The sequence below is a fragment of the Marmota marmota genome, unplaced genomic scaffold (assembly GCF_001458135.2).
Source record: "Marmota marmota marmota unplaced genomic scaffold, marMar, whole genome shotgun sequence".
Lineage (NCBI taxonomy): Eukaryota > Metazoa > Chordata > Mammalia > Rodentia > Sciuridae > Marmota > Marmota marmota.
This window is the reverse complement of record NW_025999932.1, coordinates 27,364,030-27,384,271: the sequence shown is the minus strand read 5'-3', so window position 1 is coordinate 27,384,271 and position 20,242 is coordinate 27,364,030. Positions and strand designations below refer to the sequence as shown.

At 38.0% G+C, this 20,242-nt stretch overlaps 2 protein-coding genes across 8 annotated transcripts in view; one reads left to right on the top strand and one right to left on the bottom strand.

Annotated features, from left to right (window-relative positions):
- Brca2 (BRCA2 DNA repair associated) overlaps nucleotides 1-6,904 on the bottom strand; it is a 70,225-nt gene extending 63,321 nt beyond the window's left edge. Inside the window, exons 1-3 of one of the 2 annotated variants that reach the window (XM_048800799.1) lie at nucleotides 6,708-6,904; nucleotides 5,956-6,061; nucleotides 3,445-3,660 (exon numbers count right to left, since the gene is read on the bottom strand). In XM_048800799.1, the coding sequence (XP_048656756.1) occupies nucleotides 3,445-3,660; nucleotides 5,956-6,022 (283 nt within the window). In that variant the 5' untranslated portion in view covers nucleotides 6,023-6,061; nucleotides 6,708-6,904. Of the gene's footprint in view, nucleotides 1-3,444; nucleotides 3,661-5,955; nucleotides 6,062-6,707 lie in introns of those variants that run through there. The other variant, XM_048800800.1, reaches the window with a different exon arrangement.
- A 1,911-nt stretch (nucleotides 6,905-8,815) lies between these two features.
- Nucleotides 8,816-20,242, top strand: part of Zar1l (zygote arrest 1 like) — a 65,806-nt gene continuing 54,379 nt past the window's right edge. For 4 of the 6 annotated variants that reach the window (XR_007346741.1, XR_007346740.1, XM_015484194.2 and 1 more), the window contains exons 1-3: nucleotides 8,816-10,024; nucleotides 10,537-10,629; nucleotides 12,150-12,224. Coding sequence is in view for 3 of the 6 variants with exons in the window: in XM_015484194.2 (XP_015339680.1) it covers nucleotides 9,383-10,024; nucleotides 10,537-10,629; nucleotides 12,150-12,224 (810 nt within the window). In the remaining 3 variants the exon portion in view is untranslated. Of the gene's footprint in view, nucleotides 10,025-10,118; nucleotides 10,437-10,536; nucleotides 10,630-12,149; nucleotides 12,225-16,938; nucleotides 18,053-20,242 lie in introns of those variants that run through there. The other 2 variants (XM_015484191.2, XR_007346742.1) reach the window with 2 other exon arrangements.

The following is a 20,242-nucleotide window of genomic DNA, read 5'->3' as shown; positions in this document are numbered from 1 at the left end:
AGTAAACATTCTTGTTACTCACATCCGCACCAGCACTTGGTGTTGGATTTTAGCTTTTCTAAGAAATATGTGGTGGTATTTCATGATTGGTTTAACTGAACAAAGTTAAAAAACAGCTTAAATCTACTGCTCTTAGATTTCAAATATAAATTTAAAGTAAATTTAAAAGCAAAAGGTTTTGAAAGACTATAGTCAGCAGAATTATTTATGTATTATAACCTGTAAAAAGTTAACTCCTGGGCTGGGGTTGTGGCTCAGGGGTAGGTAGAGCACTTGCCTAGCATGTGCAAGGTACTGGGGTCAATTCTCAGCACCACATACAAATAAACAAAATAAAGGTGCATCAACGACTTAAAAAAAAAAAAAAAAGTTAACTCCTAGCTGGGTTCAGTGATATACACCTGTAATCTCAAAAAGGTAGGATGCTGAGGCAGGATTGCAAACTCAAGTCAGCCTCACAAACAGTGGGTCTGCATCTCAACAAACAAACAAACAAACAAAAACACCAGAAAAAGAAAAAGAAAAAAAAAAAAAAAGGCTGGGATATAACTCAATGCTAGAGTGCCCTGATTTTAATTTCTAGTTACCACTCCTCCCAAAGTTAACTCCTCAGCAGTTGGTTCACAGTGGTCTTATTAATTCATTCCAATCCTCCCCAGATTATAGACAGACCAATTCTAGCAGGTTACAATCAGAAAATTAACCACTGATTTGTGGATTCAGCAAAAACTGTTTTATGGAGTTTTTCCTGAGCACACTAGACAGATGGCTGCTCATTTAGTACTCCACACATGCTTGTATTATATCACATCACATACTGTATTTATATAGATTGACAGTCTAGGAGTCAAAGGACATCTCAATCATGTTTGTACCTGGCAAACTGCCAGGCGCAAGTAAGCACTGTCCTTGTGGAATGGATAATTCCCTTTTCATTGTCCTCTTCTATATTTCATCTAATAAATATTCCCTAGAGCTCTATCTTGGCCCTCATCATAATTACTAATTTTCTCACTATGACTATATTACTTTCCAAACAAATAGCTGATTTTGACGACTCTGTCTTTCCCTACTTTCAGCCTTGCATTCCCAAAAGCCTGCAGTTTGTCTCCACCTTATTATCCCACTACTGTCTCCAACTCGACTTCAAAATTCAATTTCATCCTTTTGAACTTTTCCTTTCCAAGTCTACTTTTCCTCAAACTTTCATTTCTACAAATGTCATCATTACATTCTTGGTTTCTTAAGTCATGCTCTACCCTATGATTTGTTCCTTTTTGACTTCTCTTATCTAGGCTGCTATAGAGTCCTATAGTTTCTATGTTCTGTATCTACTTTTACAGCTACTAAAGTAGCTTTGCCTTATTTTGGGGGGTTACATTGCAAGACTGCCAGTGGATATTTAAAACCTTGGATAATATCAAGCCCTATATAAACTTTGTGTTTTCCTACATTTATACATCTAAGATAAAGTTTAATTTAATTCATAAGTAAGGTACAATAAAATATTAATAACATAATAATAAAACAATTATTACAATATACTGTGAGGAAAGTTATATGAATGTGGTCCCTCTCCCTCAAAATCTTATTGTACTATACTCATCCTTGTGATGCTATGAGATGACATAATGCCTATGTGATGATGAAATGTCATAGGCACGCACTATGATGTAGCATAGACTACTATGTAAGATTATTTGAAAATACGCATTATTAGGGCACATTAGTTGATCAGTCACTGAGACAGCTACCAAGTGACTAAGAGGGCAACACACACAGTGCAGATACACTGAACAAAGGGATGATTAATGTCCTGGAGAGGGAGGTGCAATATTTCATCGTATTGCTTAGAATGATGCACAATTTAAAACTTATGAATTGTTTATTTCTGTAATTTTCCATTTAATATTTTCAGAATGCAGTTGAAATTGGGCAACTGAAACTGAGGAAAGTGAAACCATGACTATGAGGGGACTACTATCCTAATTTAGCACTAATATCCATCACCTGAACCATTATATGTTTCCTAACTGATCTTCCTACCACCAATCTTCCCTTTCCATAAGAGCACCCCAGGTAGCTTAAAAGATAGAGATTCATTCCCAGAGATTCTAATTCAAAAGGCTCAGAGTAGACTGAGCACGGTGGGCGCATGTCTGTGATCCTATTGACTCAGGAGGCTAAGGCAGGAGGATTGCAAGTTCAAGGTCAGCCTCAGCAACTTAAAGAGACTTTGTCTCAAAATATGAGATAAAAAGGGCTGGGGACGCAACTCAGTGGTAAAGTGCCCCTGAGTCCAATCCCCAGTATCAAAAAAAAAAAAAAAATTCAGAGTAGAGCCTGGAATGTACTCTTTCAGTTAGCATTCCAGAAGATTCTGATGGTCAAGTCATCACATTTTGAAAAAACAGTATCTTCAAAGACTGCTGTCAGATTATTCAACTTTCTAAAGCAAAATTAATATTCATTCTACAAATATGTACTATATGTATATCACTTTGTAGCCAAAGACATAAGAAAATTTTTGCCTGTTACCTATAATCCCTCTGTATATATACTTCTAGGGTCATGAATTTCTCTTTCAAGGCACGTATCACTGATGTATGTCTCTTTCACTAGAGGTTCAGTGAGGGCAGACAGGGACTATTTCTCAAAAGCAGAGATAAATAAGCCAAGATCTGAAAAATGAATATGTAAATTATCTAGAAAAAAAGTAAGAAGTTGCAGACACAAGGAACATTATGTATAAAGAACCAAAGAGTCTAACTTTCCCCAATTCTATTTTTTTTCCTCAATTTTCTTTGTACTTTTTTAATATTTCTCTTTCAGTATATACCACAGTCAAGCTTATACTACACTTTATCTGTGCACTATTTATTCTATTATAAAGTAATATTCCAAAGAAAGGGAAAGTGACTTACTCATGTCACGTAGGTAACAAATATTTGAACGAGTGGATGAATCATCATATTACATAATTGCTTGGAAACATGTGGCATCTAGGCTGGGGAGTCTGCTATCAAACTAAAATATACTTACACCAAATTGATAAAAGATAATTTTCTTTGTCCTGTTATAGTATGCAGAAATAGTTTAGTTTTATTAACATCAAACCTAGTCTTAGGGTTTTTTTTTTTTTGTATGTGAAAGGCATAATTCAGCAAAGTTCAGTTGGCAAGATGTATTAATTAAAGGAGGGAGGAAAAGAAACATTAAGTACCTTAAATATTTCACTTAATCTAAACCTATTAGGTATTATATTCATTATCTCCATTTTTCAGGTAAGGAAAGTGTGGCCAGACAGATTAATGTATACAACATAATACGGTTAATGACAGACCTAAGATTTTTTAAAATGTAGTTTTGCCTGAATTCCTAGTTCCTATTTTTTTTTTTTAAACCAGTCTACATATTACTCACCCAAGTCTGATCTATACTTACCTAATTCTTGTAAAGGAGATTGAATTTGACCTTGATCTTTGAATATTATTGGAGTTGAAGCCAACTGGTGATAAGAGAGTTTCCTCTGTGGTGTTTTAAATAAGCTTGGTTCATAACTGTGGGTTTTATATTCTGATTCTTCTGCAGGTTCAGAATTATAGAGTGAAGCTTCTGAAGAAAGTTCTTCAAACCAATTAAGGCTTATTGGTCCTAAATCTTTAAGAAAAATAAAATCCTGTCTTAGTTTTAATCAATGACTCAGAAAAACTTATGAATCAGTAAAGTTATAATTTAAAAAGGACATCTGAAATTCCAACTGCAGATTATATTTTGCATTTCATAGTAACTAAACAAGATTACTAAGATCATCATTCATTCTCTTGTATATCTGCATAGAGTAATGAGTGCACAAAAATTATAAAGAGCTAGCACTTAACTATGTTAACTTTTATTTTTATCCATTTAATTTTTATTTATTTTCTACCTTACTATTCACAATTCAGAATTAAAAATCATTCATAGTAAGAGTGTATTCCACAGACAAAACTCAAGTATGACTACATAAGCATATATGGCATATCTATGCATAAAAGAAACACAAAGACTCTCAATTAAAATGGGAAAAGATTCTCTCTTACAGGGAAATGACAACACTTCTATTATCATCTATCCATCCTATGCAGTAGCAGTTCTCATGATGCAAGAGGTTCAATTGGTTAAAACTAGCTTCATAACAATATTAGGCATCATTTGCCTTTTTCATGATGTTGACATCTGATTTGAGTCAGTGGCACCAAACTTATACTAGCAGTCATTGTATTTCTTACTACCATAAGGAATATTAAAGAAAAAAAGAAAAAGCCATTTTAACTTAATGTCCTATAAGGCATCAAACTGTACTAGTAGTCATTATTTTAGTACCATAAGGATTTTTTTAAAAACATTTTTTTAGTTGTAGCTGGACACAATGCCTTTATTTTACTTATTTTTATGTGGTGCTGAGGATGGAACCCAGGGCCTTGCACATGCTAGACAAGTGCTCTACCTCTGAGCCACAATCCAAGCCCCACCCAAGGATTTTTTTAAATAAGGCATATTAACTAAAGACTATTCTAATGAAAAAGTAAAATTTATTAAAGTATAATCTTTTAGCCCATCTTTTTAATATTCTTTGAAAACAGAGGAACATGTATTGAGCACTTTTGCATAACTGAAGTCCACTGGTTGTTTAAAAAAGCACTTGTGGCCTGTAATCCCGTGGCTCAGCAGGCTGAGGCAGAAGGATTTGGAGTTCAAAGCCAGCCTCAGCAACATCGAGGTACTAAGCAACTCAGTGAGACCCTGTCTCTAGATAAAATGGCTGGGGATGTGGCTGAGTGCTTGAGTGCCCTGGAGTTCAATCCCCAGTATCAAAACAAAACAAAACCACTTGTGGTGAATCATGAGCTGATGATAACTCTTTCTATGAAAAGTCATTTTTACTTGAAAGAACGACTAGCAAAAAAGTGATTCCAACTTGAATAGGTTGGTAGACATTTTCTCACAAACGAAGTGAGGTTTCACTTCAAGGAAAATAAGAGTTTACTGCCAGTTATAAAATATAAGATTTCAAATGAAAATCAGAATTTCTAGTGGCTCAGTGGCTGATTTCTTCCCAATCTTAAAAAGACTTTCTGATAAGATCAATGGTGATATTAATGAGTGTGATTTTTTTTCATACTGCTTAATGTAGTATGTCAAAATCTAATCTAAAAGACCAAGATCTTCCAAGTAACAATGGCAATGATTTTACAGAAGTATCTTTTAACTCTCTGGAAGATCTATTCAAAAAACAAGACAAATAAAGAAATACATACAAGTAACTAAAGACTATTAAAATTCCCCTTTTCCCAACTACCTAGCTGTTTGGGGTTGAATTTTATTCATACACTTCTACCAAAACTATAGACTGTAACAGATTAAATGCAGACATAGATACAAGAATCCAGCTATCTTCTATTAAGCCAAACATCAAAATGAACTGCAAAATGTAAAACAACCCACTCTTCTTTTTAAATCTTGTTTTATAAAATACACTTTTTATAAAAATTTTATGATAATCTACAATGGGCATATTTTTGCTTTTAAGTGAATTAATAAATTCTCTAACTCTTACTAACTTCTAATATTATAAGGTCTTTGAGGGTCCTTGATCATTCCAAATTGCCTGAGGAGTACTAAAACAAACAAAAAAATTGACAATCTCTGCCTTCAAGTGGCATTATCAGCACTTCTGAATTGTTAGTAGTATTTTAAAAGAATTCTTCCTATTGCTGCCAAGAGACCAGTCTCCCCATCAACTAAGGGCTAACCAGTGAATAACTATGTCATTAATAGGTATGACTCCAAAACTTCAGTCTAAAGTAAAACAGAGAATAACTAGATTCTTTTTAGCAAGCATTCATCTTTATTTATTTTTCTGAAAAACTCTCTGAAGTGTAGTTCATGAAATTTTACAAAACCTAACAATACCTGCTTTGCTGCATCGCGTCTTAAAAATTTCAAAAAAAGTTGGCCTCTCTTTAGATCCAATAGGCATTTTTCTCTACAATATTTCTCCAATGCTTGGTAAATAAGTCTGCAAAACAAAAGACCAAAATACACTTAGAAGGGATGCATTCCTTCCTAAGTGACTGAAATAAAATCAGAAACGCCAGTAAGCTTGTCCAAAGTTACCTCCACCTTAGTCCAATAAAAACTTATCGTGAGGATTGGAAAATTGTATAATTGTACTCTCCAATCCATGGACCACTAGCCACATTAAGCACTTGAAAAGTGGATAGTATGGCTCAAGAACAGGCTTTTTCACATTATTTAATTACGTTAATTAGACAAGCGTCGCTAGTGGTTGCAGTTACAAATACCATTTGATAATTCCCAATCTGTAAATCTTCGGAAAATAGCAATTACTGGGGGTTGCGTAAGGCAGATACAGTGTGCCCATGAGAAATTTCACACCGGGACATCTAGCACACTTAGCAGGCAAGTCTGGCTTGTAAGGCCCAAAGGCGCGGACCGGCGTGGGGAATCAAAGTCCCAGGGAAGGTGCGGGGCTCGAATGTGCTTTGTAGGTATTGGCCTGGGAGACCGTGTCGTTTCTCTCGGGCAGGGGTGGGGTCGGCAAAGACGGCGAGGGCAGAAGTCGCGGCTCCTACCCAGGACATGGGAGGCGCTCCCCCCGCCACCCGCCGGACACAACCCCGTCCCCAGCCGACACCACTAACCCGCTCCAGTGATGCAGATGTTTTTTGGCTGGAGTAGACTGCAAAGAACTGCGCGCGCACCTAGACCACAAATCCGACCCCTCAGGCTCCTTCCGGTGGCGAACTATCTCTCCAGTGCAGACCCGAGGCGCGCAAAACTAGCAGCTCCGCCTCCGCCTAGTTTCAGACGCTCGCGCCAAAAGTTCACTCTAGGCACGTGACGCGATGACGCCATGACGCTCCACGTAGCGTACGCAACACCCGGAAGTCAGGCAGCGGCGGACTGCCCCGCCGCTTCTCACTGCAGCCAAAGGGAGTTCCTAATTGGGTTTCAGAACAGTCGCTTGGAGTGCGTGTTTTCTTCATCAGAATACCAGACCTCCCAGCGTGGGCCACCCGCTACTACTCACGTCCCGTCTCCCTTCTCTCATGTTTAGGTGGTCACGTTTGGATAGGGTCTGGTTGGGACCTTGGAAAGGCACTTGTTTGCCCTAACAGCGGGTGTTCCATTAGGCCTGCCCCGCAAAGTACGCCGACCTTAGAAAAAAACGAGGTTGTGGTGACTCCAGAACAGCGTGGTAGTGGAAAAGACAGACACCTGAATTGACATTAATCTCAGTAGGCGTGCTGTTCAGGATCTCTGAGCAGTGTTTCCACTTCAAAAATTGTGAACCCGTCTTAAAGCATTCCAGCAATATTAGGTTATTTATTTCTGCGGGCTGTGGTAGTATTTTTTACATTTTTAGGATACTGATCATCCTTTTTTGTGCTTGTCTTTACCCCAAAGTGTCCTAGAATACAGGAACCGGACCAGACTGAATTCATAGGGTCTGTGACATGTTCAGTACAAAGCTTAAATCGGGTTTGTTGTGTGACCTAAAAACACTGAAGGAAGATGCTCATGCTCCTGGCCGCTTTTAGAAGGTGCTTGAGCAGCCGTAGGCACCTTGGAAAAGGAAAAGAGCAAATTTTAGCCAGATGCAGTGGTTCGTGCCTGTAATTCCAACGATTTGGGAGGTTGAAGCAGGAAGATTCTAGGCCACCCTCAGCAATTTAGCAAGACTCTGTCTTGAATAAATAAGCTGGGGCTGCAGCTCAGTGGTAGAGTACCCCTGGGTTCAATCTCCAATACTGGAAAAAATAATTTGGTTGTATTTGATTATTTAGGTATCACTTTTAGTCTAATAATCCTGAGTTATAGCAGAATCCCTTGCTAATGCAGACAGGACTGGGAAATTGAAATAATTAAGTAACTTGCCTGGTAACAAGGCCCAGGTTTGAATTCAAGTCCGTTTCATCTCATACACTTAAGTACATAGCAGTGAAAACAACAACAACAACAAAAAAAAAAAACCTGCATTTATTCCACAGATGAAAACAATTTGCTTTTTTACCCTTTTCTGGGAGCAGGGAAATGGGTGTCTCACTGGGAATGGACTAATGAGAACCCTTGGTATGTCACACCACTCCCTGAAATATATTTTCTCTCTTAAACATACCACTATAACTATGTTCCTTGTTCTGAAGTAATAGGGATTTGACGTTCATTAGATCTACCATAATATACTTCCTTTCTTGTATACTTCTAGTGCAGCTGCTCAGATAACTTACTATTTGTATTTAATTTATTAATGCTTTATTTTTTGAAAAATTTTTCATAAAAATTGTAATATGTACAACATATTTTAGTACACATAGACATATGATTACTGCAAGTCAAGCAATTCACATTCATCTCTCAGTTACCTTTTTTGTACATGTAGAAAGAGCACTAGAAATCTACTCTTAGCAGATTTTCAGGATAAATACAGTAGTAGTAAGTATAGTTATCATGCTGTACATTGAATCTCTAGATTTATTTATCCCACAGGGTTGCAGCTTTGCGCTTTGGCCAACATTTTCCCACCTCCCGACCTCTGGTAACTGTGTATTTGACTTTTTTAGATTCCGCATATAAGTGAGATCATGCAGTAATTTTTCTTTCTACCTGTCTTATTTCATTCTTTTAACATAATGCCTCAAGATTTGTTCATGTGCTTGGAAATGGCAGGATTTTCTTTTTTTTTTAAGCTAAGTGATATTCCCTATTCTATCACAATTTCTTTATTCATTCACCTGTCAACAGACAGGTTGTTTGCATAGCTTGATTGTTGAGAAAAATTCTGCAGTGAACTTGGAGTGCAGGTATCTTTTTAAGATTCCTGACTTCATTTCCTTCGGGTATACACCAAAGTAGTGGGATTGCTGGATCAGATGATAATTTCTATTTTTAATTTTTAAAGAACTGCCATACTGTTTTACATAACGGCTGTACTAATTTACATCTCCATCAACAGTGCACAAGGGATCTATAAAATGGCCACTAGAGGAATAAATGAACGAAATTGCTAATTAAAGCATGTGTGTGAATAGTCAGAAATGAAAAACAGCTTTGAAAATGATTGAGGAATGGTGAATTGAAGAGGTTAGGGAAAAGCAATTAGGAATCAAGTGGCTATAGATCTCTGCAGGTAGGTTCATCTGCCCTCCTTTAATTTGGGTAATAGGTAGCAGCTCCTGTTAGATTCTGAAATAAATGGAGAAGCCAAGGATGAACCTGAACCAGCTTGACCAGGAAAAAGAAGGGGCCAGTAAAGGTGGAAGGCGAAAGGACACTAAACACAGGAAGATATTGAGTCTGAGCACCTGGTGAGTGGATGGAGCGCTTTGTCCGCCTTCCCTATGGCTTATACCAGGGCTATGGAAACCCACTGCCTTTGGGCCAACCGGCACTCTCGGGACACAAACAGTTCGACTGGAGGCAAAGCATGGGTCCCCCTACTTTCCTGGCCAGGCCAGGGCTGCTGGTGCCAGCGAATGCCCCAGACTACTGCGTGGACCCTTACAAGAGGGCTCAACTTAAGGCCATTCTTGCCCAGATGAACCCCAACTTAAGCATACGGCTGTGCAAAGCCAACACCAAGGAAGTGGGCGTGCAGGTGAGCCTGCGGGTGGACAAGTCCGTGCAGTGCTCCCTGGGGCCTCGAACCCTGCGCAGCCGCTCCCCCTGGGACAGACAACCAATGACAACCTGGGGAGTACATTTGCCAGTGGTCAGCAGCAGGGGATTGAGTCTACTGCGGAAGGATGAAGAAGATGGGGAAAACAAGGCGCTTTCAGGCCCTGCAGAGAACAGCCAGCAGCCACCATCAACGCCAAGGTCAGAAGATGATGGGCAGGAGGAACTCCGAGGACCAGAGGAGTTGGGGCAGGAAGATGCAGTGTATCCTCGGGAAAGAAAGAACAGGCAGGCGCCAGGAGTTGCCGCTGAAGAGCCTCTCCGGAAGACCAACTTCCAGGTATACTTTCTCCTCCCTCTTCTTTAGTCCCTTGCCTCCCTCTCCTCTCTTACATTTCTGGGACAATAAGAGCAAAGTCTTCTCTTGCTTCATCCTTTTATTTGGTCAGGGAGTTCTGAAAACATGTTTTACGTGGTCTGTGAGTTTTGCAAGTTTTTGTTAAAACACGGTGGCAAGCCTAACTTAAAACCAAAAATCTGTCCACTATTGCTTTTGGGAAGGAGTCAAGAGATTCAACTCTGTGCAATATGAAGTCAGGTTTCATTTTGGGAGATTGTGCTGGTGGCACAGTGGAAAATGGAATGGGAAAAGTATGAGCAACAACAGCAAGAAGAATCCTAGGGTAATCCTTAAGAGACAGCCCTTAAATGAATGTAGTAGCATTGACATAGATATAAGTGACGTTAAGGAGGTAATTTTAAATTTTTACACAAAGCAATTAGCAAAAAAAAAAAAAATTATTTTTTTTCCCTCCAAAATATAGTAAAAGACTCCCACCCCCTTATTTTCAGTTTTTGGAACCAAAATATGGCTATTTTCACTGTAAAGACTGTAAGACCAGATGGGAGAGTGCTTATGTGTGGTGCATTTCTGGAACTAATAAGGTAAGTAAAAGTAAATGGGATATGACAGGAGAATGGGGTGGGCACAGATGTCAGTTGGAAGAAGGATCTGTTTCTAGTTGCAAGATGACTTTACAATCCTGTCTCAATCATCTTGGTGTCCTGGGTGCAAAGCATGCAGTAAGCATTCAGTGACTGTTTGAATCAAACTAAATTCCACGGTCCACCTCAGTTCCTGAGCCATATCCTTGTGTTGTATGTGGTTTGGTAGTTTGGTTGGACAAAGTGTCAGGTTATTTAGAAGAACTTTTGTCTATGTTGGGACTCTAACAACTTTTTAGCTGGTGTATTTTGAACAGATTTCGCCTCTAGTTTGAGGAAATTTCCAGTTTGTCCACAAGGTGGGGCAATGAAAGAAATAACTTACAAAGGTAGAAAACTCCTAAAGAGATTTGCTTAGCTAAGACTGTGTATACACGCTACCCACAATGGAGTTAATTCTCAACATTGAGATTGGGAATGACTTCACATTCTGTTCTGCATTTCTGGATTTTCATGAATATCACAGACTCTGGTCATCATGGACCCTCATTTCAGAATGAGAACAGGATGCAGCTGAGTGGCTTCTGTTTTGCCTGGCCTATGGGCTTCATTTGGCAGTCATCTACAGTGGGTCTATTGCATTAACTTATAAGAGCATCTGAGTTTGTGTTGCATGTGCAGATATGGCCTTTCTAACTAAAGGCCTGTGGAGGGAGAGGGCAAAGAGGCACACTAAGACTTGAATGAAGACTTGTGTTTTCAGACTAGCCATTTACTGGACCCAGGAGGTGAATTTTAAACTAAAAGCCCCCTCTCTCGATAGAAGGAAAACCATGGGTTTAATTCAGACATTCCAAGGCAGTAGAATACAAAGAACAACACAGTTGTCATCCTCAAGAAATGTATTCTGATAGGAGTGATTTAGACAAGAATGCAGTTTGATGATGTGAGCAGTGGCACTCACTGCATGGAAGTGGTAATCCCACAGGAGGCAACGATTAACCTGAGGGACAGATCCTGATGCCCAAACAGGGCTTTGAGGACAAAAGGGAGGAATTCACCAAGTAGGGAGGAAATTTTGTACAGGAAATGCACAAAACCTAGAAAATGGTACTGATGGGTAGCCAAAATAATTTATATTTCAAGTGGGGCAATACTGGAAAATGTAACATGTCAAGTGGCTTAAGTTGGGGTTCATTCAGAAGAAAGGCTTGGCCTACACAATGAATAAAACTATCATAACAGCTACTTTCTATTATTGAGTCTCTATTAAGTATGTTATTGGGTGGTTGTCAGAAAAGAATAAGTAGTAGTATCCCAATTTTATAGTTAAGGAAAATTAGATTCATAGATTAAGAAAGGTGATGACCAGTAGCACTAGTAGAGCTTAAAACCCCAAGGGTAGAGGTTGGATAACAGCAAGGTGAGGAAATGGCTTACTTTAATAAAAAACTAATAGCCTAGGAGATATATACCTATATCAGCTTGTACTTTAAACAAACAAACAAATTTCTTCTTAGGTTTATTTCAAACAACTCTGTTGCAAGTGCCAAAAGAGTTTTAACCCTTATCGAGTAGAAGCAATCCACTGTCAGGTAAGCACACAGAACAATTTCATTGTGTTTCTGTTTATCAACATGAAGCCTCTGTGGAAAATGTCAGGATTTAATGGAACTGCATATTAGCATAGGAATGTTAAGTTTTCATATATTTGAAATTTTATGATTAAATATTTGAGAAAAAGAAATAAAAGGCAAATCAGAATTTATGCTTTGTGGAAAAAAATGGGAAGGATTTACAATTTAAGTTGTCTTATGTGGTGTGTTTATGATGTGTGTGTTTTTCCTGAAATATCCTGTTTATAGTTAAAATAAAGTATTTTGATATGTAACTGTTAAGCTTGTACTATGTGCCAAACTTTGGGCTAAGTGTTTAGCATGTGTTTTCTCCTGTAATTTAACCTTTGTGATAGGCATTCTCATTTTTTTTTTTTTATAAATTAGAAAGTTAAATTGAATAACAGTAAATAACTTGCCCAAGGTTAGACTGGTTACTATTAGGATTGTAGTTGGATTCCATGCTATATTTCAGTGTGTGGAAAGTCACAGAACTAGTTGAGAGCTTGACTTCCTATTAATTCCTTTTGAGTTTGGGGTGAGGGATAATATAAAACAGCCTTAAGGAAATCTGTCTTCAAGCTTTTCAGAGAAGTGTAAAATTATTTTCGTAATCGGGAAGTTTTTTTACATTTTTGTTATGGAAATTAAATCCAGGCCTTGTGCATGCTAGGCAAGTACTCTACAGCTGAGCTATCTTTAGCCCAAGAAGTTTTTTTTTTTTTCCTAAAATAAAATCCTCTACTTATTTATTTTTCTATAATTTGGGTAAAAGAAATGATATTTTAAAAGCTAGTTTAAAATTTTGAAGGCTTGGATTTCCAAGTCTGAGATTCTTAGTCTACTTATGTTTAATATAAATATTTATAAAATCGGGTTTAAGGCTGGGAGTGGTGGCACATGCCTGTGATCCCAGCAATTCAGGAGGCTGAGGCATGAGGATAACAAATTTGAGACTGGCCTGAGCAACTTTGCAAGACCCTGTTCCAAATAAAAAAGAGAAAGGGCTGGGGATATAGTTCAGTGGTAGAGTACTCCAGGTTCAATCCCCAGTGCTGGGGTAAAAAAAAAAAAAAAAAAAAAAAGGGGTTTAAATACATTTTCTTACTATTTTTTTCTACACTCCCTTTCCTTATTTTCACTTTTTTTTCTTTTTCTTTTTTTTTTTTCCTTTCTGAGGATTGCACCACCCAGGGGCCCTTTACCACTCAGCTGCATCCCAGGATCTTTTTAAAATTTTTGAGACAGGGTTTCTCTATGTTACTAAGGCTGGCCTTGAATTTACAATCCTCACACCTCAGCCTCCCAAATAGCTGGGATTAAAGGCATGCACCACTGTGCCTGGTTGGAGTAATTAAAAAAAATTTTTTTTTTTCCAATTGATTATCTTGGTAGTTATTCATTCCTTAAGGTTCTTCTGGTGGTTACTGTAGAAATGGCAACACAACTGATCAGAGTCTAAATTAACTCTTCTTGCCAATGCAGAGAATTTAGCACTCTCAAATTCCATATCATTTCATCCTAATGTATATGCTGCAGTTGTGTATTTTAATTTTACCCATATCTTCAACTTTGAGATATTATTTTACAAAGTCAGTATCTCCTAGCTATGTATTTATCCTTTCTGCTGTCATTTGTATTTTTTGTTTGTTTGTTTGTTTCTGGGATCACTTCTCTTTCACTTGGAGAATAGACTTTAATGTTTTCTTTAGTATAGGCATAAAGATGATAAATTCTATTTTGTCTGGATGTCTAAGAAGTTTTTTGCTGGTATAGAAATTTCAGGTTGACAGTATTTGTGACTTTTAAAGGTCTGAAATTTCATTATTTCTATGAAGTTGGCTGCTCAGCTTCATTGTATTTCCCTTGAAGTAATCCCCCCCTTTTTTAAATTTGCTTGCTTTTAAAATATTTTTATAACAGTTTTACAACAATGAGCCTATTTATTGGGGTTTTGTGTATTTATCCTGCTTCTTGTTTCTGTAAAATGTTCCTTGAATATGTGGCTTGAAGATTTTCATCACTTTTGGAAAATTATCGTCATGTTTCCAAATGTTATTTCTTCCGTTCTCCCTCTTTTCCAATTATACATGTTAGACCTTATACTATATTCATGTCTGTTTCTTAAACTCTTTTCTCTACTTTCCTTGCTTTGTTTTTGCTTGCTTCCGACAGGATATTATCTATTCTACTATTCACCATTTATAATTATCTCAACTTTTTCCAATTTGTTAAACCTATTCATTGAGTTATCATTTTCCGTTATTATATTTTTTTGGTTCTAGAATTTTTGTTTATAAAAAATAACTTCTAGATCTTTGCTAGGAATGTTAGTCTTTTTTTCCTTGAACATAGTAAGTTACTTTAAAATAGGTGTCAGATAATTCCATTAACTTAGTCCCCTATGAATTTATTGTTCTCCTTTTGATTTTCAAGTATGTTCCGTCTCCTCATGTACCTGGATATTTTTGATTGCTAGTATCAGATGTGAAAGCCATGATGATAATTTGTCACCTAGAAGTATATCTTTTGGAGAGGATATATATTTGCTTATGAAAGGCAGACAGACTAAAGTTGAGCTGTTTTAAAGCTGAGCTTTAGCACCTGTGACAGCGGGTCAATTTTGGTTCTTATTCTTCTGCTGTAGCCTTAAAGGGTCCTATACAATGTATGAGTTGCTTGGAGGGCTCTTCTACTCTGGTATATCTCTTAGCCTCATCAATTTGTTAATCCTCTTTTCAGCTTATTATTTTTCATGATACCTTTTACATGCAGTATCGTTTGTACTTGCCTTTTGTAATATATATTATTGATATTTTATAGGTCACAAGGCTAAATTCAATTAGATTGAATAACTTGCCCAAGGTTAGACTAATAGACCTGTGATTGGATTCTATGGTGTCTTCCAGTGTTTAGAAAATCACGGAACTAGGTCAGGCCCAATGATGCATGCCTGTAATCCCAACAGCTCAGTAGGATGAGGCAGGAGGATTGCAGGTTCAAAGCCAGCCTCAGCAATTTGGTGAGGCCTTAAGCAATTTAGCAAGACTCTGAAATATAAAAAAGGGCTAAGGATGTGGCTTAGTGGTTAAGCACCCCCGGAGTCAATCCCTGGTCCAAAAAAAAAAAAAAAATCATAGAATTAGATGATTAATGTAACTTTCTATTATGGTCTTTTGAGATTAGGAGAGAAAAAAATCCAAAAACAGTTTGAAGGAAACCTGCCTTTTAACATTTCCAGAAAAGTGTGACAGAGTTGATTTTTTTTTTAAACCATTACCATATGTCAGGTTTACCTCTATTCTGGATTTGCTTCTTTAATGCTTTGATAATTTTCCAAGCAGTTATTTTTTTAACGCAGTTTTTCTGGTTGTCCAGGAGGTTCAGTCAGAATTACCTAATCTACCATTGCCAAAAGCAGACATCTACCTTTAGGATAAACCATTTTTTATTGAACTTTTTCTCCCTTAAAAAGGAATTGTGATAATTATATGAATTAATTTATATAAAGTGCTTAGGACAGTGTGAGGCATAGTATATTAGCTATTTGAGTATTCCTCCTAAGAAAATTCTAAGTAGAGAATGTGATTATACATTATATTTGACAAATCATATTTAAGATTGGAAAATAAAAATGCATACTTTTTACAGTATAAAAAGAAATATTGGGGCTGGGATTGTGGTTCAGTGGTAGAGTGCTTGCATAGCACGTGCGAGGCCCTGGTTTTGATCCTCAGCACCACATAAAAATAAATAAATAAAATAAAGATATTTATTTTTTAGTTGTAACTGGACACAATATTAAAAAATAAAAAGATAAATATTGACTAATTCTGTGTGGCTATGGGATATGAGCAGTCTTTAGAGCAGTGATTATCAATTTCAGTGGTTGGCAGGGATAGGAAGGTGGACCGTGGGAATATGCCAGTCCCCATAAAACATAATTATTATTTTTTTAAATCGATGATCTTTGTGGGGTTTTTAAATTTTTTTTTAGTTGTAGTTGGACACAATACCTTTATTTTATTTATTTTTTATGTGGTGTTAAGGATCGAACCCAGCATCTCGCGTATGCTAGGCAAGTGCTCTACTGCTGAGCCACAACCCCAGCCCCCAGTTATTTTATTTATCACAAAACAGAATGTGTTAATGGTTGAAAGGCACTGTATTAAATCTTAGTATAAGATTGGGCATGTCTGGGAAGAAAAGAATTTGGCTTTCTCTAGAATATCCCTTCCCCTTAGTTTTAACAACTCAAAATATCTCCAAATCTGGTCAAATATCCCCTCATAGGTAAAAATCACCCCTAAATGAGAACTATCGCTCTAGCCTTTTTAATGGTCTCATTTAGGTTATCAAATCACTTAGTACCCATGTACTGCTCCTCACCCTCACCTGGCTACATATACAAAATGACACAGACACACTCTATAGAACTTTTTAACTCTTTTGTGTTATCTTGGTTGACTTAGCAATATTCTTTTGAATGCATGGCATTCAATATTCTCTTTAAAGGCATGGCATTTAAAGGGGTTTCAAGTGGTTTTGTACAGTTGGTCATGGGCTTCTCATAGAACTCGAAGATGAAGATATGGGGGATTGGGGTAGTGAAAAGGAGCATTTCAATTTGAAGATTACACTTGAAACTCTAATTTGATCATTTAGTGTCCAAACTGTTCCTTGTTTTCTAAAGACCTGTTCAAAGTCTCGTTGTTCCTGTCCTCAAAAGAAAAGACACATTGATCTAAGGAGGCCTCATCGACAGGAACTGTGTGGTCGCTGCAAAGACAAGAAATTCTCCTGTGGCAATATTTACAGCTTTAAATGCATCATATGACAGGCACTGTGGCTTGTGAACTCTTATAACTTACTGTGCTGTTTTCCTGTTTTGCAACTTGGCTCTGACTTGGCATTGAAAAATGGACTAGAATTTGTACTTTTTTGTAGGTTATATAACAATTGTACAATGTGAATAGAATAAAATAAATGCATATGAATTAGACTATGAAGTCAATTAATTGGTGATCCCAGAGTAAAAATACCAGTATGGCATCTGTAAAAAGTAGAGACTGTCATTTATGTGAAGGGAACAATGAAGAGGAAAAAAGTCATTCATTTGACAAATAAGCTTGGTGTTCTAAGCACTGGGAATACAGAGATGATCAAGGGGCAGTGTCCTTGCTTCCAGTTATACATTATTATAGTGAATGCTGAATCCGCACCTAGAATAAGCCAGACATTGTTGCAAAATATTAAATAGGAACTATTATACCTTTTTCATAGGTGTGCAGAGAGGTCTTGGGGTAGAGCCAGGATTTGAACACAAGTGGAATAGGACTTGCTCCAGGCTGTTGGTTACTACATTTGTATTTTCTCCCAAATTCAGAGAGAAAATGGGGATGATGATAGTGTTTGTCTCTTTTTGGTTGTGTGAGAACAAAAGGAGATTCTACATGCCATGAAGGAAACACGGTAACCCTTTTACTGTGTCTGGGAAGAGGTGACAGGAGAGTTGGCATCAGTAGGATGAAGGGAGCTGGGAGAAGATGGTTTTGATCCAAGAGAAAAGCAAAAATAAAGGTCCTGAGAGGATGGGGCACATATTTAGCATATTTCAGGAATGGGAGCTCCCTCGGGCTAATGCGGAACATAGGGCTGAAGAAGATAGGATCCAAAGACCACTGGCAAGCATAAGAAAGCCATGAAGGGGTTTCAGTAGGGCAGTAACATCAGACTCTTTTTTTGTTTTTTTTTTTTTTGGTACTGAGTATTGAACACAGAGGCACTCAAACGCTGATCCATATCCCCACCCCTATTTTGTATTGTATTTAGAGAGAGGGTCCCACTGAGTTGCTTAGTGCCTCACTAAGTTGCTGAGGTTGGCTTTGAACTCACGACACTCCTGCCTCAGCCTCCCGAGCCGCAGGGATTACAGACATGTGCCACTGCACCCAGCTTCAGATTCTTACTTTAAAAAACTCAAGATGGGCATGGTGGAACATGCCTGTAATACCAATGGCTTGGGAGGCTGAGGCAGGAGCATTGTGAGTTCAAAGCCAGCCTCAGCAACTTAGTGAGGCCCTAAGCAACTCAGTGAGACCCTGTCTCTAAATACAATACAAAACAGGGGTGGGGATGTGGCTCAGTGGTCAAGTGCTCCTGAGTTCAATCCCTGGACCGCTCCCTCACCACCTCCAAGAAGAAGAAGAAGAAAAAAAGCTCAGTTACTGCTATGAGGGAAGACTAGGTAGGAAGGAAAAACGGAAACGGGTTAGGAAGTTAATGAATACATAAGCAGAATACTTTGGACAAGAGTGGAGACCATAGAGATGGATAAAAGTCCGTAAATTCAAGATGATCAGAAATGTATAGGAGTAGTGATGAATGATGGAAGAAATAAATGACTCTTACATTTCTGCTTTGAGATATGGGATAGATGACATTGAGAGGTATACTAGTTAGGTAGCATGTTCTGGAGCCAGATTACCTAATTTCAATTGCTGGGTGCACTATTTAGGAGATGTATGTGGGCAAGTTGCTTGCTATATCTTAATTTACCTATCTATAAAATGGGTATGATGATAATGCCTGTCTCTTGTTGGTTGTGTGACGACAAAAGGAGATGATAGTTTGTTTTGTGTTGCCAAAACAAAATATCTGAAACTGGGTACTTTTTAAAGATTTATTTGGCTCAAATGTTTGAAAGCTGAAAATCCAAGATTGAGCAGCTCCATGTTTGCCTCTGGTCAGGCATAATTTGCGTCATAAGATTGTCTAATAGTGTTAACCTCATTTTGAGATTTGGGGCCATTTGAGACTTGCTGGTGCTACTGGCAGGTTTGGTGGCAGTTGCATTCTAGTACTGTAACACTTCAGCCTTCTAGTGCAGGTGTGGAAAGTAGAGATCTAGGCTTCAACCAGGCTTCAGGTCTGGCCAGCTGAGCGAGACAAAGGGGTAAAGCATTTCTTGCAGATGTCAGCAAGGGAGTGATTCCAATGGTCCATAAAATTGAAAGTTCTTCAGAAGAGGAGTGAAGACAGGTGAGGTTCACAGGATATTATTCATGATGCAGAAGAATTGTTTGGGTTGGGGAATAGAATTGAGGGGAACTGGAAAAAATTCCTGAGTGGGATGCTAGGAAGTAAGATTCTGGAGCTGGTACACTCACTGCTCTGAACAGGTTTTGGTATAGCTATGAAGCTGGGTGGCTAAGGTACTTATATTCTTATAAGAATGTTAATAGACTGGGAGGAAAATGATTTTTGTATAGGTTGTCTGCGAGTATGCTTACATCCCTGAAATGATGTTAGAAGTTGAGATGGAAAAGGTTAATCATGAATAAAGAAGCAGAGTGGGCAGTAAGACTTTAGGTCAGCAGTTTTCAACCATGCCTGCAAATTAAAATCACCCATGGAACACTACCGATGGCAGAATGATACTTTTGGGGTTGGACTTAAGTGTTCTTGGGTGTGGCCTGGACCTTGAAGTTTTTTTTTTTTTTTTAAGAGAGAGTGAGAGAGAGGTATATATAGAGAGAATTTTAATATTTATTTTTTAGTACTTGGCAGACACAACATCTTTGTTTGTATGTGGTGCTGAGGATCAAACCCGGGCCGCACGCATGCCAGGTGAGCGCGCTACCGCTTGAGCCACATCCCCAGCCCTGGACCTTGAAGTTTTTAATAAGCTTCTCTGACTCATAGCTGAGGATCACAGCCATTGTGGACAATGGTGATGGAGCTGAGGTGGGAGGATGGTTAGTACAGCTGGGGGGTGTGAATCTCAAAGTCTCTGGACTTTCAGCAAAAGAAACAATAAGAGAGGTAAATAGAGAGCCTACATCCTGGGAACAAATCTTTACTCCTCACACTTCAGATAGAGCCCTAATATCCAGAGTATACAAAGAACTCAAAAAATTAGACAATAAGAGAACAAACAACCCAATCAACAAATGGGCCAAGGACCTGAACAGACACTTCTCAGAGGAGGACATACA